We start from the raw sequence: 19,871 nt of genomic DNA, 5'->3' as shown, positions 1-19,871 counted from the left end.
AGTGTCCATGTCAGCACTCTTTCTCCTCCTTCTCTCTCCACTGCTCATCATTTATTCATCGAGCATCTCACCTTCCACGTCATGGCTCATGTTTCATGGAAACCATTCCAGACCGTTATTCGGTGTTGCATGACATGGCTTGTAATCATTGTCAGGTGAAGGCTTTTCAGTTCAGACATTTCAGATGTTTATGTTTTTTTAAAGCTCAAAATATTTTCTGCAGGTTGAGAAAGTTCTACAAGTTCATCCGACAACAGCCATGTAGTCGTTATTTCCACATACCAGTTAATTATGGACATATATACCAGATCATTTCATCCAAAGAACTGATCATTATTTCTGCTTGACCAGAGAAAAACAGAAACGTAAACATCCCCATTGCCTTGTTTCAGTTTCATGTGCAGCGGTCAGATTTTGGTTAAACCCAAACAGGCCCCTCTGTCCTGAGAGCAAACAAACGGTTCACGGAGCTGCAGCAAAACAGTTAGACTTCTGACTGGGCGGAGACGCGCCTGCTTTAACATCAATACATTCCTGAGAAGCTTTTATGCTACTGTAACAGCGGTTTCCATCTCAATCTTATTATTCTGCTGTTCTTGTTCTTGGAGAGCTTTGGGACTGACCTGTTGTTAAAGTGTAGCAGGCCGAGCAGTTCGAGCACCTCACCTTGCTTTGCACTGTGTTTCTGGAAATGTGTGTAATCTTAAAGAGACAGTATTTCTTTTGTGAGGTTCCTTTTAAGTCACAAAAGGAATCCGAGTTTCTTTCTTTTTTTTTTTTTTAACCGTTATCTGTGATATCGCAGCATGAATTTTTCACGTGTGGCTCTACGGTCTGGCTCTCTGAGAACATAAAGACGTTAGTATTACCCTTCCTGCCGTGCTTTTTGCTGCAGTGTGCCTGCCTTTTCAATTTGTGAAATTGACAAGAACATAATACAAAATTACCATTTTATGCATAACAGTATTGCAAGTTGTTTTTATCGAAGGAAAAATGTATACATACAGATTTAATAGTGTATTTTTCTTACAGGAATATGAACTCTTGTTTTGAGACTAGAAAGACTCCTTGATCTTGTCGTGATTTGCCAACTATGTAAATTAAATGTAGCCTACAGTATTTAGTAAGATTAAAGTATTTTAGGTTAACGTGGATCTAAACATCGATGTCTTTAGTAAATAATGACGTGTTATTATTTAAGGGATCGTAGGGGTTTGTGCACATTAGCCTGCTTTTACAAACAATCACTGTAGCAAGAGAAAAAGGATACTGTCTCTTTAAACCTGTACCTGCATCTGCGATTGGATGTAATTAAGGCCCTTTGTGGGATGTCAGGTGTAAGGATGGCCCTCTTTGTTTTCTGTAACCCTTTGAGTGCTTGGACAAAATGACTTTACATGTTTATGAGCAGATTAACGCAGACATCATGGTTGCTTCCCCTTATTTATGTATGATTTTAGGTCACAATTGACTAAATGTATAAAAACGGCAGTCTGCTCTCTGCTCCTTAAGTCACATTGACACTTTTCCTAAACAAGCATCGATTATTGGGATGCTCTTGACAGTTTTTCCCCTCAGGTCCTCAAAGGGTTAAAGCTTCCTGCCTTGTTCTTTCAATTATCTTTTCAACCTGGCTTTCCAAATGTTCTGTATTGAAATCTTTTCCCCCCAAAAAACACCTGTTGCTTTACGTCATAATAGTATAAACAAAGTTTGTCATCTCCCCAGAATTACTGATTCTAGTCTGTGAATGTGCCTTCTCATTCTGGTTTCTGCTTCTATATCCTCGGATTATCTTTGTTTTACCTTCTCGCTGTTTGTTTTCTTTCTTTTCTCCTGACTCTGCATGCCCTTGTATTCTAAATGACTGAAATCTACTTTTACAAGTGTTAGTTTGACAAACCTCTTGTAATGATAGACCTCTTTCACAGTACTTTGTGACCTTTCTCTCTTTCTCTCTACTCATGTTGTCGTAATAAATATTACTGTTGGTATTGCTGAAACGGGTACCGTCTTATTTTCTCCTCTCCTTTCTCGAGCGGCGCAGCATGGCCTAATGACACGAAGGCTCACAGCACTAGACCCTTGTCAATTTCACAAATTGCTTTTTGTATCTGAAGGTTCTGTCATGCAAAATAGGAAGGTGGATTTATGTGTTTGTGAGCGTGTGAGGGAGACCTGAATGCTAAAATGTTGACAAATGAGCGCCAGCTGTATAGCTGTCAGTTAGTATTAGTCATTAAGAAAGCCATCAAACCACAGAGTAAGAAACGGAGCAGATGCAGTGACAGGAGAGATCTTTTGCTGATGTTGTTAGAGTCTCCATCTTGGGACAAAATCCTTCAGGTTGCATTTAGTATAAAGAGATCAACTCCGATTATTGTTAGCAAAGCTGTTTGTCACTAGTGTGAACAGCAGGTGTTATCATACAGCCAGAGAAGAGGAATTGTCCACAGAGGGAAAGCAGCATTAGTGTTTCAGTATGATGAAGGCAGCAGCATAAACATGACTCACCTCAGACATAAAAACACGAAGAGATGATTTATTTAACAGAAGCGTGGCAGGGAAGATGTCTTACTTCCACATAGTGGGTAGGTATTGCTGTCAGACTTATAAATGTGCTCAAATCCAACGTGTTGCCAGTGTATTGCAGAATTTGTTTCCACATCTTTAAAGGGAAATTTATGGGGAGGAGGAGGATCATTTTACTTTACATATGGTCTCATTCTCAGTCTGCAGGATAATTATTTGTAAAGTTACATTAATTGGTTTACCCCGAACACCCCAAAAAACTAAATCTCACTTGCCGTTAAGTGGTATTTAGGCAAGTTGTGAGATATTTGTAGTATTGTGGCAATGGCAGTGAATAGAATTTCGTTTGTGGTGTTTATAAGATTGAAAAATAGCAGAAATGTCTCTTCCCCAAAACTGTAGTTCCACAAATAAAATGCTCAGAACAGGACTGTTTCTTTGGTTCCAAGTATTTTCAGTGAAAATTGTCCAATGGGAGGTGTGTGTGGATTAAGTTGCTGTTTTTGTCTGTGTATTTTATTTTTTAATCTTGTAAGCACCATGAAAACAAAAAGCTATCTGCGTCACTAGCGGCAAGTCAGTAAATATATTTAAGAATGTGGGTGAACTGGCTTTTTAAGATTCCCCAAAGCCCTCTTAAGACTTAACTACCTTTAGAAGAAAAAAAGATGTCACTGGAACTGCAGATAAGCGATACAGTGATGATCCAACAGAGATCTTAGTCCTCCGTCTAGACTCATTAATCTTCCTCGCATCATGACAGCATCTGTGCTATTCCTAGGAACCACTGGTATGTCTGTGTTGTCATTACAGAAGGAGACGACATGAAATTTGACCCCTTTGGGACGTCGGCCCTCAGCACCTTGGCCAGCTATGACTGGTCAGACCGGGAGGAAAGTTTGTCCGGTGAGGTCAGAAAGCCACAGGGCTTGGAAGGAGCTTCCCTTCCATCTTTAGTCCCAACACAGAGGAAGGAACTGACCTTTGGCAGCACTGAAAACATCACAAGCGTCTCCGTAGCAAAGATCACCACCTCCTTCCCCGCAGAGGACGGCTCATCTGCAGATGACAAGTTCGAAGCCTTTGCTGATTTTGGCCCCGGTGAGCACGGCGGTGTCGATGACGGAGACGACTTTGGAGACTTTGCAAGTACTGTTTCTGAAAAGTCAGACTCGCTCGCCGCCACTGGTGAGGCGGGCTCAGAGGGAAACCAAAGCGAGGCCTCGGACGACTTTGGCGCCTTCCAGGGGGACAAGCCCAAGTTTGGGAAGTCTGACTTTCTCAAAGCCAGCGCTCAGGCCAAAGTCAAATCCAGTGAGGAGATGATCAAGAATGAGCTGGCAACCTTTGACTTGTCTGTTCAAGGTGAGTCACTGTATTGATTCTACAACATGTGAGCGCAAATATCAGATTAGTCGATAGATCCATTATTCAAAAGTACTCAGTACCTATTTCGACATGGAACCGCTGCAGTTCCAGCTTTTTAGATGTGGGGCTTTTTGACTTTTCTCTGTTTAACTGATCATCTTTTGGGTTTTTGAACATTTGAAGACATCGAATTTGAATTCTCTGAACATTTAGTTGTAATTTTTCACTATTGTGTGACGTCAATTAACAAGATAATTGGATTATTCATTCTGTAAGTATATATTAGCTGTGTATCGAATATATAAATTGAAAAAGACCTGTGATACTGGTTTATTTTATCTAATAAACTGCCCAAATCCTCATGAATTCAACGTACACTGATATTAGACAGTGAAAAGGAAACAAAATTTAATATTCACCCTTGAGGAGATGGAATAATGGAATATTTGCAGATTTGCTTGTCAAATGATTTGTCAAGTTGTCAAAATTGTTGTCAACTAATTCTCTGTATAATGATTTTACTGAAGAATAGTTTCAGCACAAAAATGTGATGTTGATATGTATTTTGACCAAACATATTGTGTCATTTAGAACTCTTCTTGCCAGCTATAAGGCCTTGGCCCTAAACGGTCACACCACCACTCTCCTCCAGCGTCTTCTCCCACCCCACCCCCACATGCAGAGTCCACCAGATCTGTAATAAAGCTGTCAGACATTAGATGGTAGTGTTGAGATGCCCCGCTCTAATGGCACTGACTGCTGAGATGGATTAGCAGAGGCCAACAAATCCATGGGCAGAAATTAACTGCATCCACTCAACGGCTGTTCATTTTTTAACCACCGTTTGCTGGTGTTATGTTGCACAAATAATTCATTACAGTTTGCTGCACCGTGATAAAAGCTCCGTAGCATCATCTCGACGCGCTGGATTTAATTTGTGTGAAGAAGAGGGCTTCGCTAACTCCTCTTCGCCTTGTGGAACAGTAATCTGATCATCTTGGGGCTTTGGGGTGGTGTGACGCATGTCTCAGTGGGTGGTGGAGGAGTAGGGGGTGGATTACCTGCGTCTGGACACTCATGCATTAACTGGCAGCCCTACAGGAACAGTCTGAGCTTAGCACGTGTTCGTTTGTCCCTGTCAGAGTCCTTATGAATAATTCACACTTACATATTTATGTCTCTGTTTTGAACTTAGTTATTGTTTGTCACAAATTAAATATTTGCTCATGCCGTCTTTGTTTGGGCGGAATTAGTAACAACAGAATGGAAATGTAATGATTGCAAACAAACAGGTGCATATCTCAAAATGAGATGAGCACCTACACTTGATAACGAAATAAACATATGTGTTTGTGGTTCTCTGTAATATTAATCGTCTCTTGTGTTCGCTTCAGGCTCCCACAAACGCAGCCACAGTTTGGGTGACAAGGAGATCGGGCGTTCGCCTCCGTCTCCGGCTCCAGAGCAGTCTTTCAGAGACCGATCCAATACCCTGAACGAGAAGTCCGCCCTGCCAGTCATCAGGGACAAGTACAAGGACCTGACTGGGGAGGTGGAGGTGAGGACATCCGCCACACATTCGAATTCAGCACAATACCCAGGACTGCTAAAGGCTGCGAAATACAAAAAAAATGCCCCTTTGTTCTTTTTCTGTTTTGCCTTTGTGTTCATTTGAGATAATTTTGTGCTACGTTTGTGCAGGAGAGCGAGCGCTACGCATATGAGTGGCAGAGGTGTCTGGAAAGTGCTCTAGAGGTTTGTATTTGTTTGTGTCCTGTATCTGACCTCGTCCCATGGCCAGATGTAATTGTGAGAGTGACTCTGCAAATGTAGAATAATTAAGATAACCAAAAGGCACTGAAATGTTTTTCCAAACAGGACTTTTCTTATCTTGTATGTCTTGGGACAAATTATTTTCTTTCCCGCTGCATATGTAACTTAAGGATTTAGTGCATATACATTTTTAAAGTGTCCTCAAAAAAGGGAGAGTCTGTACACTGTATAGCTTGAATAAGCAGTCTTGCTTAAGTTGGAATATTTTTAGTTTGTGTTCAACATTTAATAATCCAAGATGTGTATGTTCCAGCAGAAGGTGAGACTGTGCAAGAGTTTTCTCATTAAAAAACACTTCATGATGTATCAGTGCCAAATAAATTTGAGCAGACATTAAGAAATACAGACAGATGCTCCTTGGTGTACCTTATAATTCTATGTGAAAATGGTGGTAGACTAATGATGATGATTATGATAAGTAAAAGCAGTATGTAAGTCATAACACTGGCTTCTGTCTTTCCACATTAAGGTCATCACCAAAGCAAACAACACCCTGAACAGCATCAGCAGCTCCTCCGTCTGCACTGAGGTTATCCAGTCTGCTCAGGGCATGGAGTACCTGCTGGGTGAGGAACATATAAGCACACACACACCACCATAAACACACCCGAGGCCTCATTAATCAAGCCGTGCATAGAAAGAGCCCTAAATTGGGCGTCAATACTGGCAGAGAAAATCAGTGTTTATCATGTGTGCAGAACTGTGCACAGTCTGCACCGATAGATTCCAAGCGAACAGCCGCATTTACATGAGCACACATCAAATCAACCGCATATGCTGAACCACTTCACTTTGAAAGGCTCTGATTGCGCACTTGTTGTTACATGAACAAGGGCAAATTAAAGAAAAACAAAAGAGGGGGAGGGGATCCCGATTAACCAAGCGATATTACATAGATTCATTTATTTTGCGCATTTTTTGGACAGTCAGTTGTATGTGGCGGGTGATAAGCACCTGCAGAGGTCAGAACGAAGTTCAGAAGTGAAACACTAAATCAGGACTGATGCACACAAAAAAGAAATAACTGCCACAGGAGTAGGACAATCCACTTCATCAGTATTGCCTGTGGATGAAAAAAATTGCTTCAATAATTGGTGAGACAGTCCTGACAGAAATCATCCCTGAAGGTGATACATGCCACTGTTAATCTCCACAAAGCACAGAGGAGGCAAGAATATCACAAAGTGACTGTTTTATTTTATTGTCTGCTGATTGTTTTGGGGTTGTATAGTCTGCGAGTCACACTGAAAAACACAAATATTTCATTCACCTCCAGCCAAGGGTACTGAAAACCCAGAACAAACAAAGCTTGTGAGTGCACTGTGATGGACTTTGTGCATGTAGTTGGTGGCACAGGTCATTTACAATTGGTTGCAACAAATGAAATCTGCTGATAACTCACCATTTTTTGCAAAATGTCACAGCAATCACTAAAAATATTCTGTGCATTTCAATCAGTCTGTAGGTGAGCCTTTTATCTGTTTTTTTTTTTTTTTTAAATGAAATGATCCAAAATCATCTCTAATTGGTGGATTTTATTGTATTAGCACCTTTGTTGCTTGATGAACAATTCTGCTGAGAGGACTTCTAATTACCTTCTCTATGAGGGGAATCTACATATTCAGGGTTCAGGAGTGTCTCTAAATTTTAGCACACAGTCACATAATATTGATAATTAATATTGTATGCATGGAGACACTGATAAATGAGACCTCAGGGTTGCTTTAAAGAGGAAACAAGTCTGCTTCAGAACCCCTTGTGTGGCCTTACATCCTGTGAATGACATAAAGGACAAGATTAAGATGAGCTCCAGTATGATGGCTTATCTCTGCCTGGTCTGACAAGGTCCTGCTCCCTTATTGTGTTTCTCTGCTTTTAATGAGCTGTGAGGGACAAACATGTCACAGCAAGGGACTGGACACAGCGTGCCTCTCAAAAAATGAAGCAAAAAGAGCAACAAAGTCTGTTTTTGTGATGCGTGTGCTTCTCTGCTGTGGTTCAGGTGTGGTGGAAGTGTATCGCGTCACCAGGCGTGTGGAGCTCGGCATCAAAGCGACGGCAGTGTGCTCTGAAAAGCTGCAGCAGCTGCTGAAGGACATCAGCCGCATGTGGAACAACCTCATAGGCTTCATGTCGCTGGCAAAGCTTGCGGTAAGATGCTCCAAAACATTCATCTAAACATGTCAGAGCAGAGGAGAGAGATAAAAATATCCAGATTTATGTACACAGCTGCCTTCTGTTGTTACCCAGACATGTTGGAGCAAAAGTACACAAATACTCATGATAATAAAGCACTGAAGGTCAATTCACAATACAAATTCTGCTAATAAAATGATGAAGTATAAGTGAATAAGTGAATCGGGTATTGTCAGTCCATTAGGTTAAAATCAATGAATCATTGATTTGGATGTGATGTAGCAGGAGTCTTGTGGTAGGCCAGTGTTCAGATAAACACGGTTGACAAAGACTGTATAGATTTATTTACTCAGCTGTCTAGTGTCTGTAAATCAGAAACTGAGAGGAGGAGGCTGGTCCTCGTCCACAGGGCCTACTGAAGACAAATGTTTCAAATGGTAGAAGATAAAACAGTATGTCGAGGAGGGAGGCAAAAACAAAATGCAACAAATGTTTAATTAAAGCTTGTAGGAGCTTTTTATTTCTTAAAGGGAAAAAGATGTAAACGCAGGCATTGCTTATTTTCATTCCACACAGTCGAAGTCATGCAAAGACTTTATAAAAAGTTGATGATGCTCGGAGGTGTTTACTGTAAGCAGACTTGTTCCCTCTGCTGTTATTATAAGAATAGAAATGACTACATTTTTCCCTGCAGCAGGAAGTAAAATGTGTGTGTGTGTGTGTGTGTGTGTGTGTGTGTGTGTGTGTGTGTGTGTGTGTGTGTGTGTGTGTGTGTGTGTGTGTGTGTGTGTGCGTGTGCGTGTGCGCGTGTGCGCGTGTGTGTGCGTGTGCACAGCCTGATGAAAGCTCCCTAGATTTCTCCTCCTGTATTCTGAGGCACGGCATCAAGAATGCCAAGGAGGTGGCTTGTGGGGTTTGTCTGCTCAACGTCGACGCTCGCAGCAAGGTTTGTGCGCACACGCAGGATCACCGTTAGCAGCTACAGTTTTACATAAACGTTGTTGTGCTCATCCACAGCGGATAACAACTGGCATTTCTTTGACTTTGAAACTTTTTGCAGAACAAAGAAGAAAGCGCTATTGGACGTCTGTTTAAACGAGTATGAGACAGTCAGCTGTCATCCAAATCTCATTCCACTCTTTCCCACTGGGGGCCTCGGGGGGCCTATCCTCCTCTTTCCGACAAACCCTGCAGGGGGCCGAAGTGACAGGATTCTCTTCTCTCCGCTGCTCTCCTCTCTTAAAGCCCAACATCAGTTTTTCTTCTCACACACATAATTTATTATGAAACATGCAGAAAGCATCAGTAAAACTCAAAGCTCAGCCATCACTTCATTACTGTTGCCTGTCAAGCTTTTTCTTCTCACAGGACACGTAATGCAGCTAACAATGATAACGGGTCGATTTAGTGGTTAAAATTCAAAGGAAGGAATAAAACAGAAGCAGACAAAACTTAATAGCTAAACCATTGTAGTCAGCTAGTTCCCTCCAAAAGGACGTCATTTCACTGTAGTGTTGACAGACTTGTGCCTCGGCTATAATGAACACAACCATTCACAAAGCGCCTGCTGCAACTCTTACTCACATGACGCAAACTCGGTAAAATAACGTGATATTTCACAGTGCAATACTGTATTCAGAAAGGCACAACAATTCCAAAAAGAAAGTTTACCATCTTGTTTTGTCACAGCACTACGTGACACATCTGCCCTACAAATGATCCCATATGTTTAACCCCTTGACGCCTGAGTTTATTTACAATTATATTAAAAAAATTTAAGTATTTGTCTTTTTGCTTTCAAGCTGATTGTTAATTTGTCATATAGAATAGATATATAATAATAATAACAGACTTATAAAAATATAAGTCTTACTCTGACCGGTCCTATGAGAAACTAGTGCTTGCAAAAGGTTCTGAGGTACGTATTAAATATACACAAACCGGCATTGAGGAAATGCAGTCGCTGTCTCACTGCAGTCTGAATGCAAGTGGTATGATGCGAATTAGCGATCATCAGCGTTAAAAGGTTAAATCATGCTATTAGCACCTGAATAAATTTATCCTTGACCGAAGTCCATGAGAATTCACACAAACCCCCTTTTTTTGAACGTCCACCTGCAGCCTAAAAGTTGTAACCACATGGACATGACACACAGTAAGCACACCGACTGCAGAAGTGTCAGGAAAACAAATAGTTAATAAAGATTTCAAAGAGAGGCTGTGCAGAAAGTTCTTGGTCATCCACATCTTTATCACTCATCATTAAAAGAGATGTCGGATCATGCAGTAAGGCAGCCATGCTAGTTTTTTTTTGGTAGATTATCCATTTTAATCACAGTGCTCATGTTCATGCATGCAAATGTTCCACCAAAATAATTCCACCCGTCGCCATTTTAAGGAAACACAGAAACTACATCCTTCGCTTAACTCTGCTTCACTCTGCCCAAGAAGACTGTGATTGGTTTAAAGAGATATGCACGTCCACTGTCCACTTCCAAATCCCAAATCGGTCATGTAGATACCACATATTAGCTTTAACTTGTTCAGTGTAGCCCTAGCATCAGGCTAATGTAGATAAAGTTACAGAAGAGCTGTTGGATTGCTGTTTGCAGCTACTTGTATGAGAAGGAAAAATGAAGGATCTGAACATTATGGTGCTTGTTTGTATTTTCAAACAGCACGTTTTTTGTTTTTTATTGTTGCGTGAGGATGAGAACTAACAAGTGTTGACTGGTTGTTGAATGTTCCAAATCCAATAAAAAGCACGACAGACCTGCTAACATTACCCTAAACCCTGATAGCATTAAGGTCATCTTACACACAGTAGGGAAACACGACACTGAGCTTTCTTTGAATGCAGCTTCACAATCAGGGCAGTCAGGTGATAGTAGTGGAAGTAACGCTCGGTTACCACTGTGGGTTAGTGACTCAAACAGGTTCATGACTGCAGCTTACTGTACAGCAGTGTTCAGTCAGTTCCTTACCCTCTCAGATAACACTCTCCACACTGTTTAAATGCCAGGTGTCTCTCGTGTGAAGAAAGTCAAAGCTTGACAGGCCCGCCGTGTCTAGTTACGGTTGCTAAGGTGTGATTGGACAGTCTCTGTAGGTTGCTGTTGTCTTCCAACTTTTACACTTCATAAGACTGAAAAGTGTCCAAGGATAACAACGTGAATTAAGTGTGAGAGAGGAGAGTTGTTACTTTGGCACCTCAGGGAGGGGGTTTCACTCTGGGATTGGTTCTTCAAGGTCACAGGGGTCGTTACTTTGTCTTGGAAGGGTTTCATTTTCTATTCTGTCACCTCCATGTCGAGGTAGCTGCTCACCTCGCCACTGTCATCTAACAACTGTCGGTGTTTCTAATAACTGGTCAGCGGCCGGGGCACAATTGCTGTGCGTCTACCTCCTTGCCTACGGTGAATGTGATTTTCATCGACGTGGGCCATTAATGGCATTCTCGGACCGTGCGGTTTAGAGGGCGGCATGGTGGCGTTGATTGTTTCTTGTGATCCCTCTGCTGCTCAGCCAGAGCCAGATGGATGGTCCAGGCAAGATATGGCTGACTGAGAGGCATCTATGCTGCGAGCAGATGTGGCTTACACATTAGTCATAAGCAGGGAGGAAGGCAGATAACAGACCTGCACACTCTCTCTCACCTCTCACATTTGTGTGCATGCAGGCACGCTGAAATCAATGCAGTTTTATTTTGTCTGTGTGCCACTAGCATGAGATTAATATCCCATCTTTTAATTACATTTTTGGCACAGCCACACTGGCAAGAATGCATAAAAGCCAAGTGGAGAATAGAATCCCTCTGAGGATAATGAAGTGAAAGAACAGCTTTGGCTACAGCAGACGGCACTGATTGTTGCATTGTCCTTTAGTGAAGAGGTACTGATTTGTTTTTCAACCAGAACTACAGGAGGGTGGAGATGTTGACGTGGCTTCAAAGAAATGTGAGAAAGGCTTGACAGCAGATGAGCTCAATGGCTACTGTTTAAGTCAGGTTTTGGAATGTCTCATAATGTGTATTTGGAAAATTTGTCATCAAAAACAATGGTTATGCAATCAAGTACTAACTCCTGTGTGGATCATGTGACTAAAACAGACAGAAAAGGAAAACATGGAATCCTAAAAGCTGTTTTTGGCAGAAAAATGCCATAGCTACTGATGGAAGAACTGAAGGGATTTTGGTTATTATCAAGAAAACCATGGAAAATGTCTGATATCAGCTCTTAAATCAAACTCTTATGAGCTGTTTTTGTTGTTATCATTATCTTTGTCCAAACAAATGAACCATTAGTTTTACCAGGCATTAAAATGAACAAAATGAACAGCAAAACAAGGGTGGTCTAATATTTTTTTCCATGCCTGTATATATACATACACACTACCAGTTTGAACACACCTTATCATTCAATGGTTTTTATTAAATTATTTTTACATTGTAGATTAATACTGAAGACATCAAAACTATAAAAGAATACATGTGGATGTAAACAAAGAAGCATTAATCTTCAGTATTAATCTATAATGTGGAAAATAATAAATGTGAATGATGATGTGTCTAAACTTTTGACTGATAGTGTGTGTATATATATATATATATATATATATATATATATATATATATATATATATATATATATATATATATATATATATATATATATATATATGCCCATCTCTGTCACAGAATGCTTTAATGTGGTTAGCAGGGCTCCTACACACAGAAAGTCTCATAGAATCTGCCTCTATAAAAAGCTTCAAAGGTAGAGAACAAGAAACATGAATCTGAATTTCTTTGTCTGTTTTTTCCTGTGAAGAAGTTTTTTTTTTTAGCTATAGACCAATATGGTGCCTGCCATTACTGTGGTAGCAGAGAGCTGAATACATTTATGCTGATATTGAAAGCAGAGACGTTTTGGCTTAATCATTCAGCCAACAGATGAAGGCAGTCTGAGTAAATGTGGAACTATTAGACTAATCTGAAATGACAAAAAATAACATTAAGTTCTGTCATGATGAGGTGTTGTGTGGAATAACATTAGTAGTACGAATTACTTTCTGGCATACGATATAAATCACTGAACTCCATGATTTCTTGCACAGCAAACAGAAGTAAATTAATTAAAAATGAGACAGGGATGCAACTAATTATTTTTATCATAGATTAATCTGAGTGTCTTTTCAATTAACTAAAAATGGTCAGAAAATCCTTTGTTTTCTCAGAATCCAAGATGATGTCTTTGATTGGGTTATTTTTTTTAAGCAAACATCTACATTTGAAGCCAAAACTGAAGCTTTAGCAAGTGACTTTTTCACTTTCTGCCTAAAAAAATGGCAAACAACTAATTATCAAAACAGTAACAAATTAATTTCCAGTTGATTGACTAATCATTTTGGCTCAACACATGATACTGTAGAGCTAAGCTGGCCAGAGATCTAAAGCCCAAAAGAGTTTCAAAAAGCAAAATTGATCTCATGGAGTTTTTACTCTCTTTTTTCTCCCCAAGGTCTTAGCTTGTTGTTGAAGCAGCAACAATCTGGTAAAAATGAGCTAGATTAGTTGTAAAGATTTCAAATTCTAGCATTTATTTAGCGCCATTTGATGACACAGCATCGCAGTAAAGGTGGCGATGCTGCCCAGATTCATCTATAAACTCCAGGAGTGGACAGACTGCCCTGATGTGTTACTGTGAGCATACCAAACACTGGCTGAAATGTCTAATCAATACTGAAGATCAATCAGGGCAAAATCTCTTGAATTATGAGACAGAAAATGTGTAGGAGCCTGGAGGGTAACCACTTGGACTCTTTCATGTTTTCACCGATGAATATACTGTGAAAAGTGGTTTGAATGTCTGCTTGCTGCTTTTATTTTGCTCTTGATGGTGCATGAGTATGCCTCACCTTCTGACTGCTCTTATGCTTGCAGGCAATGACTAAAGACAGTGACAGGAGGTTGAGGGTAATTATGATAATTTATTTTTGATTCTTGTGGAAATACAGGATAGTATAGAAAAGCATAGTTTGTATTTAAGGTAGATTTTCATATTATCCAAACAGATAGTTTCCCAGTTTGAAAGCCCAACCTTTACATGCAGCCACAAAGGTCAGGTGAATTAGTAGAGTTGCTGTTTTATCTGACAGCTACAGCTTGAAAGCATGAATGCCGTCATTGTTGTCTCAGAGTAGTTACCTGCAGCCACCTGTCTAAAAGGCTCTATCTAGTTAAAACAGGGAAATTGGCCTCCATGTGCTGCCATGCAGGTGAAGTCTTCAGAGACGAAGGAGAGTTTGTGAAGGAAAGGCTCGACAGTGAAAGGAGGCGGCACTGCAGTGTGTCTTAGTGTGACCACCCTTTCATTTGGCGCCCTCTCACTCCCAACATTTCCAGCTTTGGCAGTCCTAAGTGCAGGTTTGTGGAAACAAGTAGGCCAGGGCACAAAAGAGCTCTGAGAGGAAATCGCTCTGCCTGTGAAATGCGAATATGTGAGAATTAGCGCAGAGTGGAAATGTGTCATTCAGCTTCTTTAAGAAAGCCCTTCATCCAGCAGAGCATCTGTGCTGCAGACTGCATCTGGGCAGGTGGAGATGTATGTGACTTAATGGGGTGTTGTGGCGGTTGTGTTTTGTTGTGTGTGCAGTCGTTGCCTTCTGCATGCGTCTCCCCTCTGCTTCTGTGTGGGAGGCTGTGATTCACTGCACATGACTCATTCCTTTCTCTGGCTTCAGCTCCGTTATTTCACCAGGGATGCAAACTCCTAAACTGCACATCACACACATTAGCGTCTCCTGATTGCACGCACACTGCTACAGCTGGGCTCAGTGAAAATCTGAACTTGCATCACAGCCCTCAAGTGGGGGTCAGGTTGACACGATGTTTGTGTAGTTTCTCATTCATCCAGGTCATGGTTATCCAAAGTTGTTTAAATCAATCCAACTGGACTTTAAGAAGGTTCCTTGAAGACGTTTCATCTCTCATCCAAGAGGCTTCTTCAGTTGATGAAGAAAATGAAACGTGTCGGGTTGACACGTTTCATTTTCTGAACAGCTACAGTTCAGAAAATGTTTTTTTCCAGGCACAAAATTAAATCAGATTGTGACGCAAAAGGTCTGGCTATGGGGAGTTTTACCTTATTCATCTCAAAATTAACTGACGTGATCCGTGTTTGCTACGGAGCTCAGACAGTGGAAACCTGTCAAACTGTGCAACCTTTAAGGATCAATAGCATGGCAGCATGTGGTTTAAACTTCTCACAGAACTTCAGTCGTAGCTGGTTCTATGATGTACGGTGTTCAGATTTTAAACTCTGTCGTGGTGGATGAGGTCAGACTAGATTATCTGGAAAAACAGACAACCTCACTTTTTTCAGAATTGTTTTGCTGTTGTAGAAGCACCTTGCAGATATTTTCAGGTCATTTGACAATTTTCTTTTTTTGCTTTCATGTTTAAACCTGCAGGCAAAGCTTGCTCTCTGATCTTGGTTGTGTTTTTTGTTAGAATGTTTTTTTTCCCTAATAACTGCTTCATCTGATTAGACACACAGCCTCAAAGCAGAGCTTGTCTTCATGCTTTGATGCTTGTCTGTCTTGATTGAGATAAATCAGCATGCATGAAGATGGTTTTTTTAGAGTTTTGAGATGTATCATTTAAAATTAAAACAGTGTCATCTTGTTGCATGAACTAAATCCCTTTTTTTCTTTATGGTTCATAAGGAAATACTACACTAATGCAAGTCTGTGCAGCTGCATCCATGCTGTTTCAACGCAGCTGTGAAAACTGGATCTGGAATTTATATTTAGTATCTAAAGAGAGCACAATAACTTTGCAACATCATAGGTGTCTTTAAACTTCATGTGGTGTAGATTTATGTATTCCATCACAGTCAGTAAAGCCAGGAGACTGTCATGCCTCCATAAGTTTGTATGTATAAAGCAGCGTACATGTGTCACAGCATGAAGCGTCCCTTGAGTCAAACACGACAGTATCCTTCAAACCCATCGCTGACAATCTTTAAATTTATTTCCACTTTTTGTACACAATCTTTCAGATTTGAATGTGATGAGTGAGATGCACACAGCATGTGGCTCACACAACACTTTATACTTTTAAGTATTATTTACCTGCAGTGTATGTTTTTACCCTTCTTTCCCTGAACTTGTAATTTTATGTAGGCCATTTTAAACAACTTCAGCTTGTCCCAGTAGGTGTTGCATGCCTCCAGAGCCATGTGTACTGAAATCCTTTTCTTGCCCGAGGCAGCTTTTCTCCTGCATATCTTGGCTGGAGTTTACTACAGGGTCACCTACATTAAAGTTGAACTGTTTACTACAGTGTTGCTCTAAAAAATGACGTGACTCGTGCTCTAAATGAACATCGGTGTCAATACTTATTATTTACACATATGTTTTGAGAGGCTGATCAGTACAGCTGCATGTTAGGAGTGATTCTTTAACTAGCTGCTGTATTTTTTATTTATGTGGCGGCTCTAGCTCTATGTGTCATGCTAATTTTGCTCACTCCACCTCTGTTGTAGAGATTCTGGTGTAGCGAGGAGTTGCACAAAACTTTGAGCAAAAATTGTGAGCTTGCTGCAGCCACTGTTGCCTGCTTTCAGTGAAAAGTAATTAACGCCTGCTCAGAAAGTCACTAAATGTCGGTCTGTGTGAATGAGCGGATTCATGAAATCATCATTTGCACTGAACCCAGTGTCAGTCCTTAACATCTGTCTGCTTCTCTCCTACTCTCTGTGCTCATATTGTGCTGTATTTTACAGCTGAATTCCCCATAAAGCAGATACACAACTGTATCTGTGAGCAGAAACCATCCGTATTTCTGCTCAAAGTGTAAAAGTGCAGTCCTGCAAACACAGGTCTTAACTGTCCCTACTCGCTCTGCATACTGAGATCAAATGCTCCCTTCTACATGGGCCTGGTTTTTAAGTGCACAGAATTTGGAAAAAAACAAAACTACATCCTGGCATGTGAAGTTGTCATTTTTCACTTTACCTTGAAGCAGTTAACTTCTGATACTCCAGTCAACTGTGGTGGCCAACAGTGGTCTTCCATGTTGGACGGACCGTAACAAAACAACAAACAGAGCAGCTGTAAAAACCAATCAGAACAACTCATATAACCAGTCAAAGGAACAGAGACATCAACCGCTGTCCTCGCCTTCACCTTGACCAAGGAACAAGTGTTGAGCAGTTGCGACTACCCATGATTGCAGGGCTATATTTGTGTACATGAGAGCAGATACGCTCCTTGGCAGTGATGGTTGTCTTCTCATAGATACTGTTCTACATGCTCGTGTCACATGCACAAGCCTGTTTTATGTGCATGGGTTTTAAGAATAGTTCAGTGCTATACATTCACATCTCTGGCAGCTGCTGGACTCCTCTGACACTCATTAAACAGAGTACATTGGCAGAAAAAAACACCCCATGCCAGCTGGCAGAAGCCTACTGGTGACTATCTTCTCTGGAAAGTAGCTAAGGTTTGTCCAAAATGTTGCTCGGTTCATCGCTAGATGCAACCTGAAACGTCAAGAAAAAGCTGCTAAATGGACAACAATGCCTGCAGCTTTCCAAAAGCTCCATCCTTCATTTAAACAATGATCAATAAAGCCTTGTTAGGTCTGACTGAAAGTAAACAAAGAAATATCACTCCGCTAACTGCATTAGAGATATCTGTCTTTTAACGCAACATTTTGTGCAACTCCTCGTCTGCATTTGGTTGAAATAAACCAAAACTTCCCTTTTAGCTGTAGAAAAAGAACATCCTGATACCACTAGTGCTGTAGAGACAGTAGACTGAAGACTTGTAGCTGCATTTCTGTGACTCAGGACTGTACAATTATGGGCAAAATGATCAGCACGATAATTCTGGTCAATACTGAGATTATTAATCACGATTATAAACTGATTCCACATTTAGATAAATCACTTCTATGTAGTACTACATCCTGCTAAAGTACAAATATATGCATAAAAACAAGACCGAAAACAAGGTTCTCTTTCATCAGCATTTAGCACATCTGTTAGAGGCAAAATAAACACAATAGTACCCAAAGTCACTTGATGATCATCAGCTTAGCGATAATCACTACAATTTACTGATGTTCCGTAAACGCCTTGCATGCAGGTTGCGGTAGACGGTAGAGAAGCTTCTATTCTCCATTCAGTTACTGCAACTCAGACAGATGTGTTTTAAAGGTCATTATTGCAAATCATCATTATTCATTTAATTGTGAAAAGCCAAAATCAAGATTTATATTAATTTCCAATAATTGTGCAGCCCTGCTGTGACTCTTCCTCTTGTATGCACAGTTTATTTATTTCTTGTGTCTGGATCAGGTGTCTAATATTTCACCCCTTCACTGGGACAGGCATTCAACTCGGAGACAGACAACTTCAAGCTGCTGTATGGGGGCCACCAGTACCACGCCAGCTGTGCCAATTTCTGGATTAACTGTGTGGAGCCCAAACCCCCGGGCCTCATCCTGCCTGACCTGCTCTGAGTTGCCATGGTAACGGGCTACGGGCTAATTAACATCAGATAGGCGGAGCGGCCGGTCGCCTCACGACGACAGAAGGACGTTTAAAGTCACTGGATCGTCTCTATTTATTTTTTGTATCCTGAAATCTCAGTTTTGTTGAACTCGGCTGACAGATTTAGATCTTTTCTCTAAATATTCACGGTATTTTTGTTAGCCTTTGGTTCATCCATACAGATCACCTAAAGCGTATAGGTCAGCTGTGTAGGTCATATTTAAATCTATTACTAAAGCTGCTTTGGACAAATGATTTCTACTGATTTCCACTGCAGAATTAAGTCAATATTAATAAATAATCACTCATCAGTGAGTCTTATTTAAATTATTAGGTGTGCAATATCATTAAAAACACTGGCAGAGGATGTGTGTAAAAACCTTGAGTTTTTCAATGTTGTTTTGCTTCTGTTTGAATTTTATTCATGACTCTCTTTGTTCCCAGTGAACCAGACGTGTGGAATCATAAGTCTGCTATTGTACTTGAATTATATTTGTGCGTCGGGTCTGTCTAATGAAAATCTGTGGCTGTTATGGTTTTAATATCTTTTTTGAAAATCTACCATTCAAACCATCACTGCTCTGCTAGAAGGCAGGCGTCTCTCTTTTTATGCTTTGTGTTGAATTAACTGCTTTGAATGTCTTTTGCACTGTTGAGAGGAACCCTCAGCGCCTCTTGGGGTATTTAAATCGTATTTTATAGGTATTTGGGGGCAGGGTGTACATGTTTGTTACTAGAAGGGAACCGTATTGTGATTTTCTGTATTGGTGTTTGTGTGCAGAGTGGAAAGAAGTTGACTGATTATGAAGGAAAACTACAGCAGCATTTTCTGTATATTACAGTGTCATGCTGTAGCATTGTAATTATCACCAACTCTAATGTGAATGTGATGCAAATAAATGAGCATGCTTACAGTTGAAAGCGTCACACATTATTATATAATTAACTTTAAAGGATTCACATTTGTCAATGTTTAAATCCACACTCACATGTCTGTATATACATTAAAAGTGGTTTTGATCTCTGTAATTGAGTATTTGCTAAACCAATCATCCAATCAGAGCTCAGCAGACCTATTAAAACGTGGCAAAAAAAGATGAACATGTTTTTAGTCTTTTCAAAATTAACAAAAGCAAAAGATTAAAGAATAGAATAAATTGTGTGTACATGTTCTATGCCAATACTACCACTCTACCTGAAATAGTAGTATTAAAGCTGGAGTTACAAATCCACACAGGGCTGTTTAGACCAAATAAATCTCTGTATTTTGCAGTACACTGGGATTTTAAATCAGGTTTCTGTGCCACCATTTCCACTCTGGAGTGCCATTTGCAATGCGCTTTATTCTCTGCTCAAAAAATTCAAGGGACCATTTCATTCTCATGTCATTTTGTTCTCGATAAATTACACAGCGTACATTAATGATAGGACAGTGGAAAACTAAGC

At 40.4% G+C, this 19,871-nt stretch overlaps 1 protein-coding gene across 13 annotated transcripts in view; it reads left to right on the top strand.

Moving 5' to 3' along the window:
- synrg (synergin, gamma) overlaps positions 1–19,339 on the top strand; it is a 42,812-nt gene extending 23,473 nt beyond the window's left edge. For 8 of the 13 annotated variants that reach the window (XM_035949292.2, XM_035949291.2, XM_035949290.2 and 5 more), the window contains 9 exons: positions 3,346–3,897; positions 5,295–5,458; positions 5,602–5,655; positions 6,203–6,299; positions 7,736–7,884; positions 8,705–8,815; positions 8,930–8,968; positions 13,808–13,840; positions 18,263–19,339. In XM_035949292.2, the coding sequence (XP_035805185.1) occupies positions 3,346–3,897; positions 5,295–5,458; positions 5,602–5,655; positions 6,203–6,299; positions 7,736–7,884; positions 8,705–8,815; positions 8,930–8,968; positions 13,808–13,840; positions 18,263–18,394 (1,331 nt within the window). In that variant the 3' untranslated portion in view covers positions 18,395–19,339. The remainder of the gene's footprint in view (positions 1–3,345; positions 3,898–5,294; positions 5,459–5,601; positions 5,656–6,202; positions 6,300–7,735; positions 7,885–8,704; positions 8,816–8,929; positions 8,969–13,807; positions 13,841–18,262) is intronic. The other 5 variants (XM_023272676.3, XM_023272675.3, XM_023272684.3 and 2 more) reach the window with 3 other exon arrangements.
- The last annotated feature ends 532 nt before the right edge of the window (positions 19,340–19,871 follow it).

The sequence above is a fragment of the Amphiprion ocellaris genome, chromosome 7, assembly GCF_022539595.1.
Source record: "Amphiprion ocellaris isolate individual 3 ecotype Okinawa chromosome 7, ASM2253959v1, whole genome shotgun sequence".
Taxonomy (NCBI): Eukaryota; Metazoa; Chordata; class Actinopteri; family Pomacentridae; genus Amphiprion; species Amphiprion ocellaris.
Note: the sequence above shows the minus strand (reverse complement) of the source record. Positions and strands in the feature narration are given on the sequence as shown.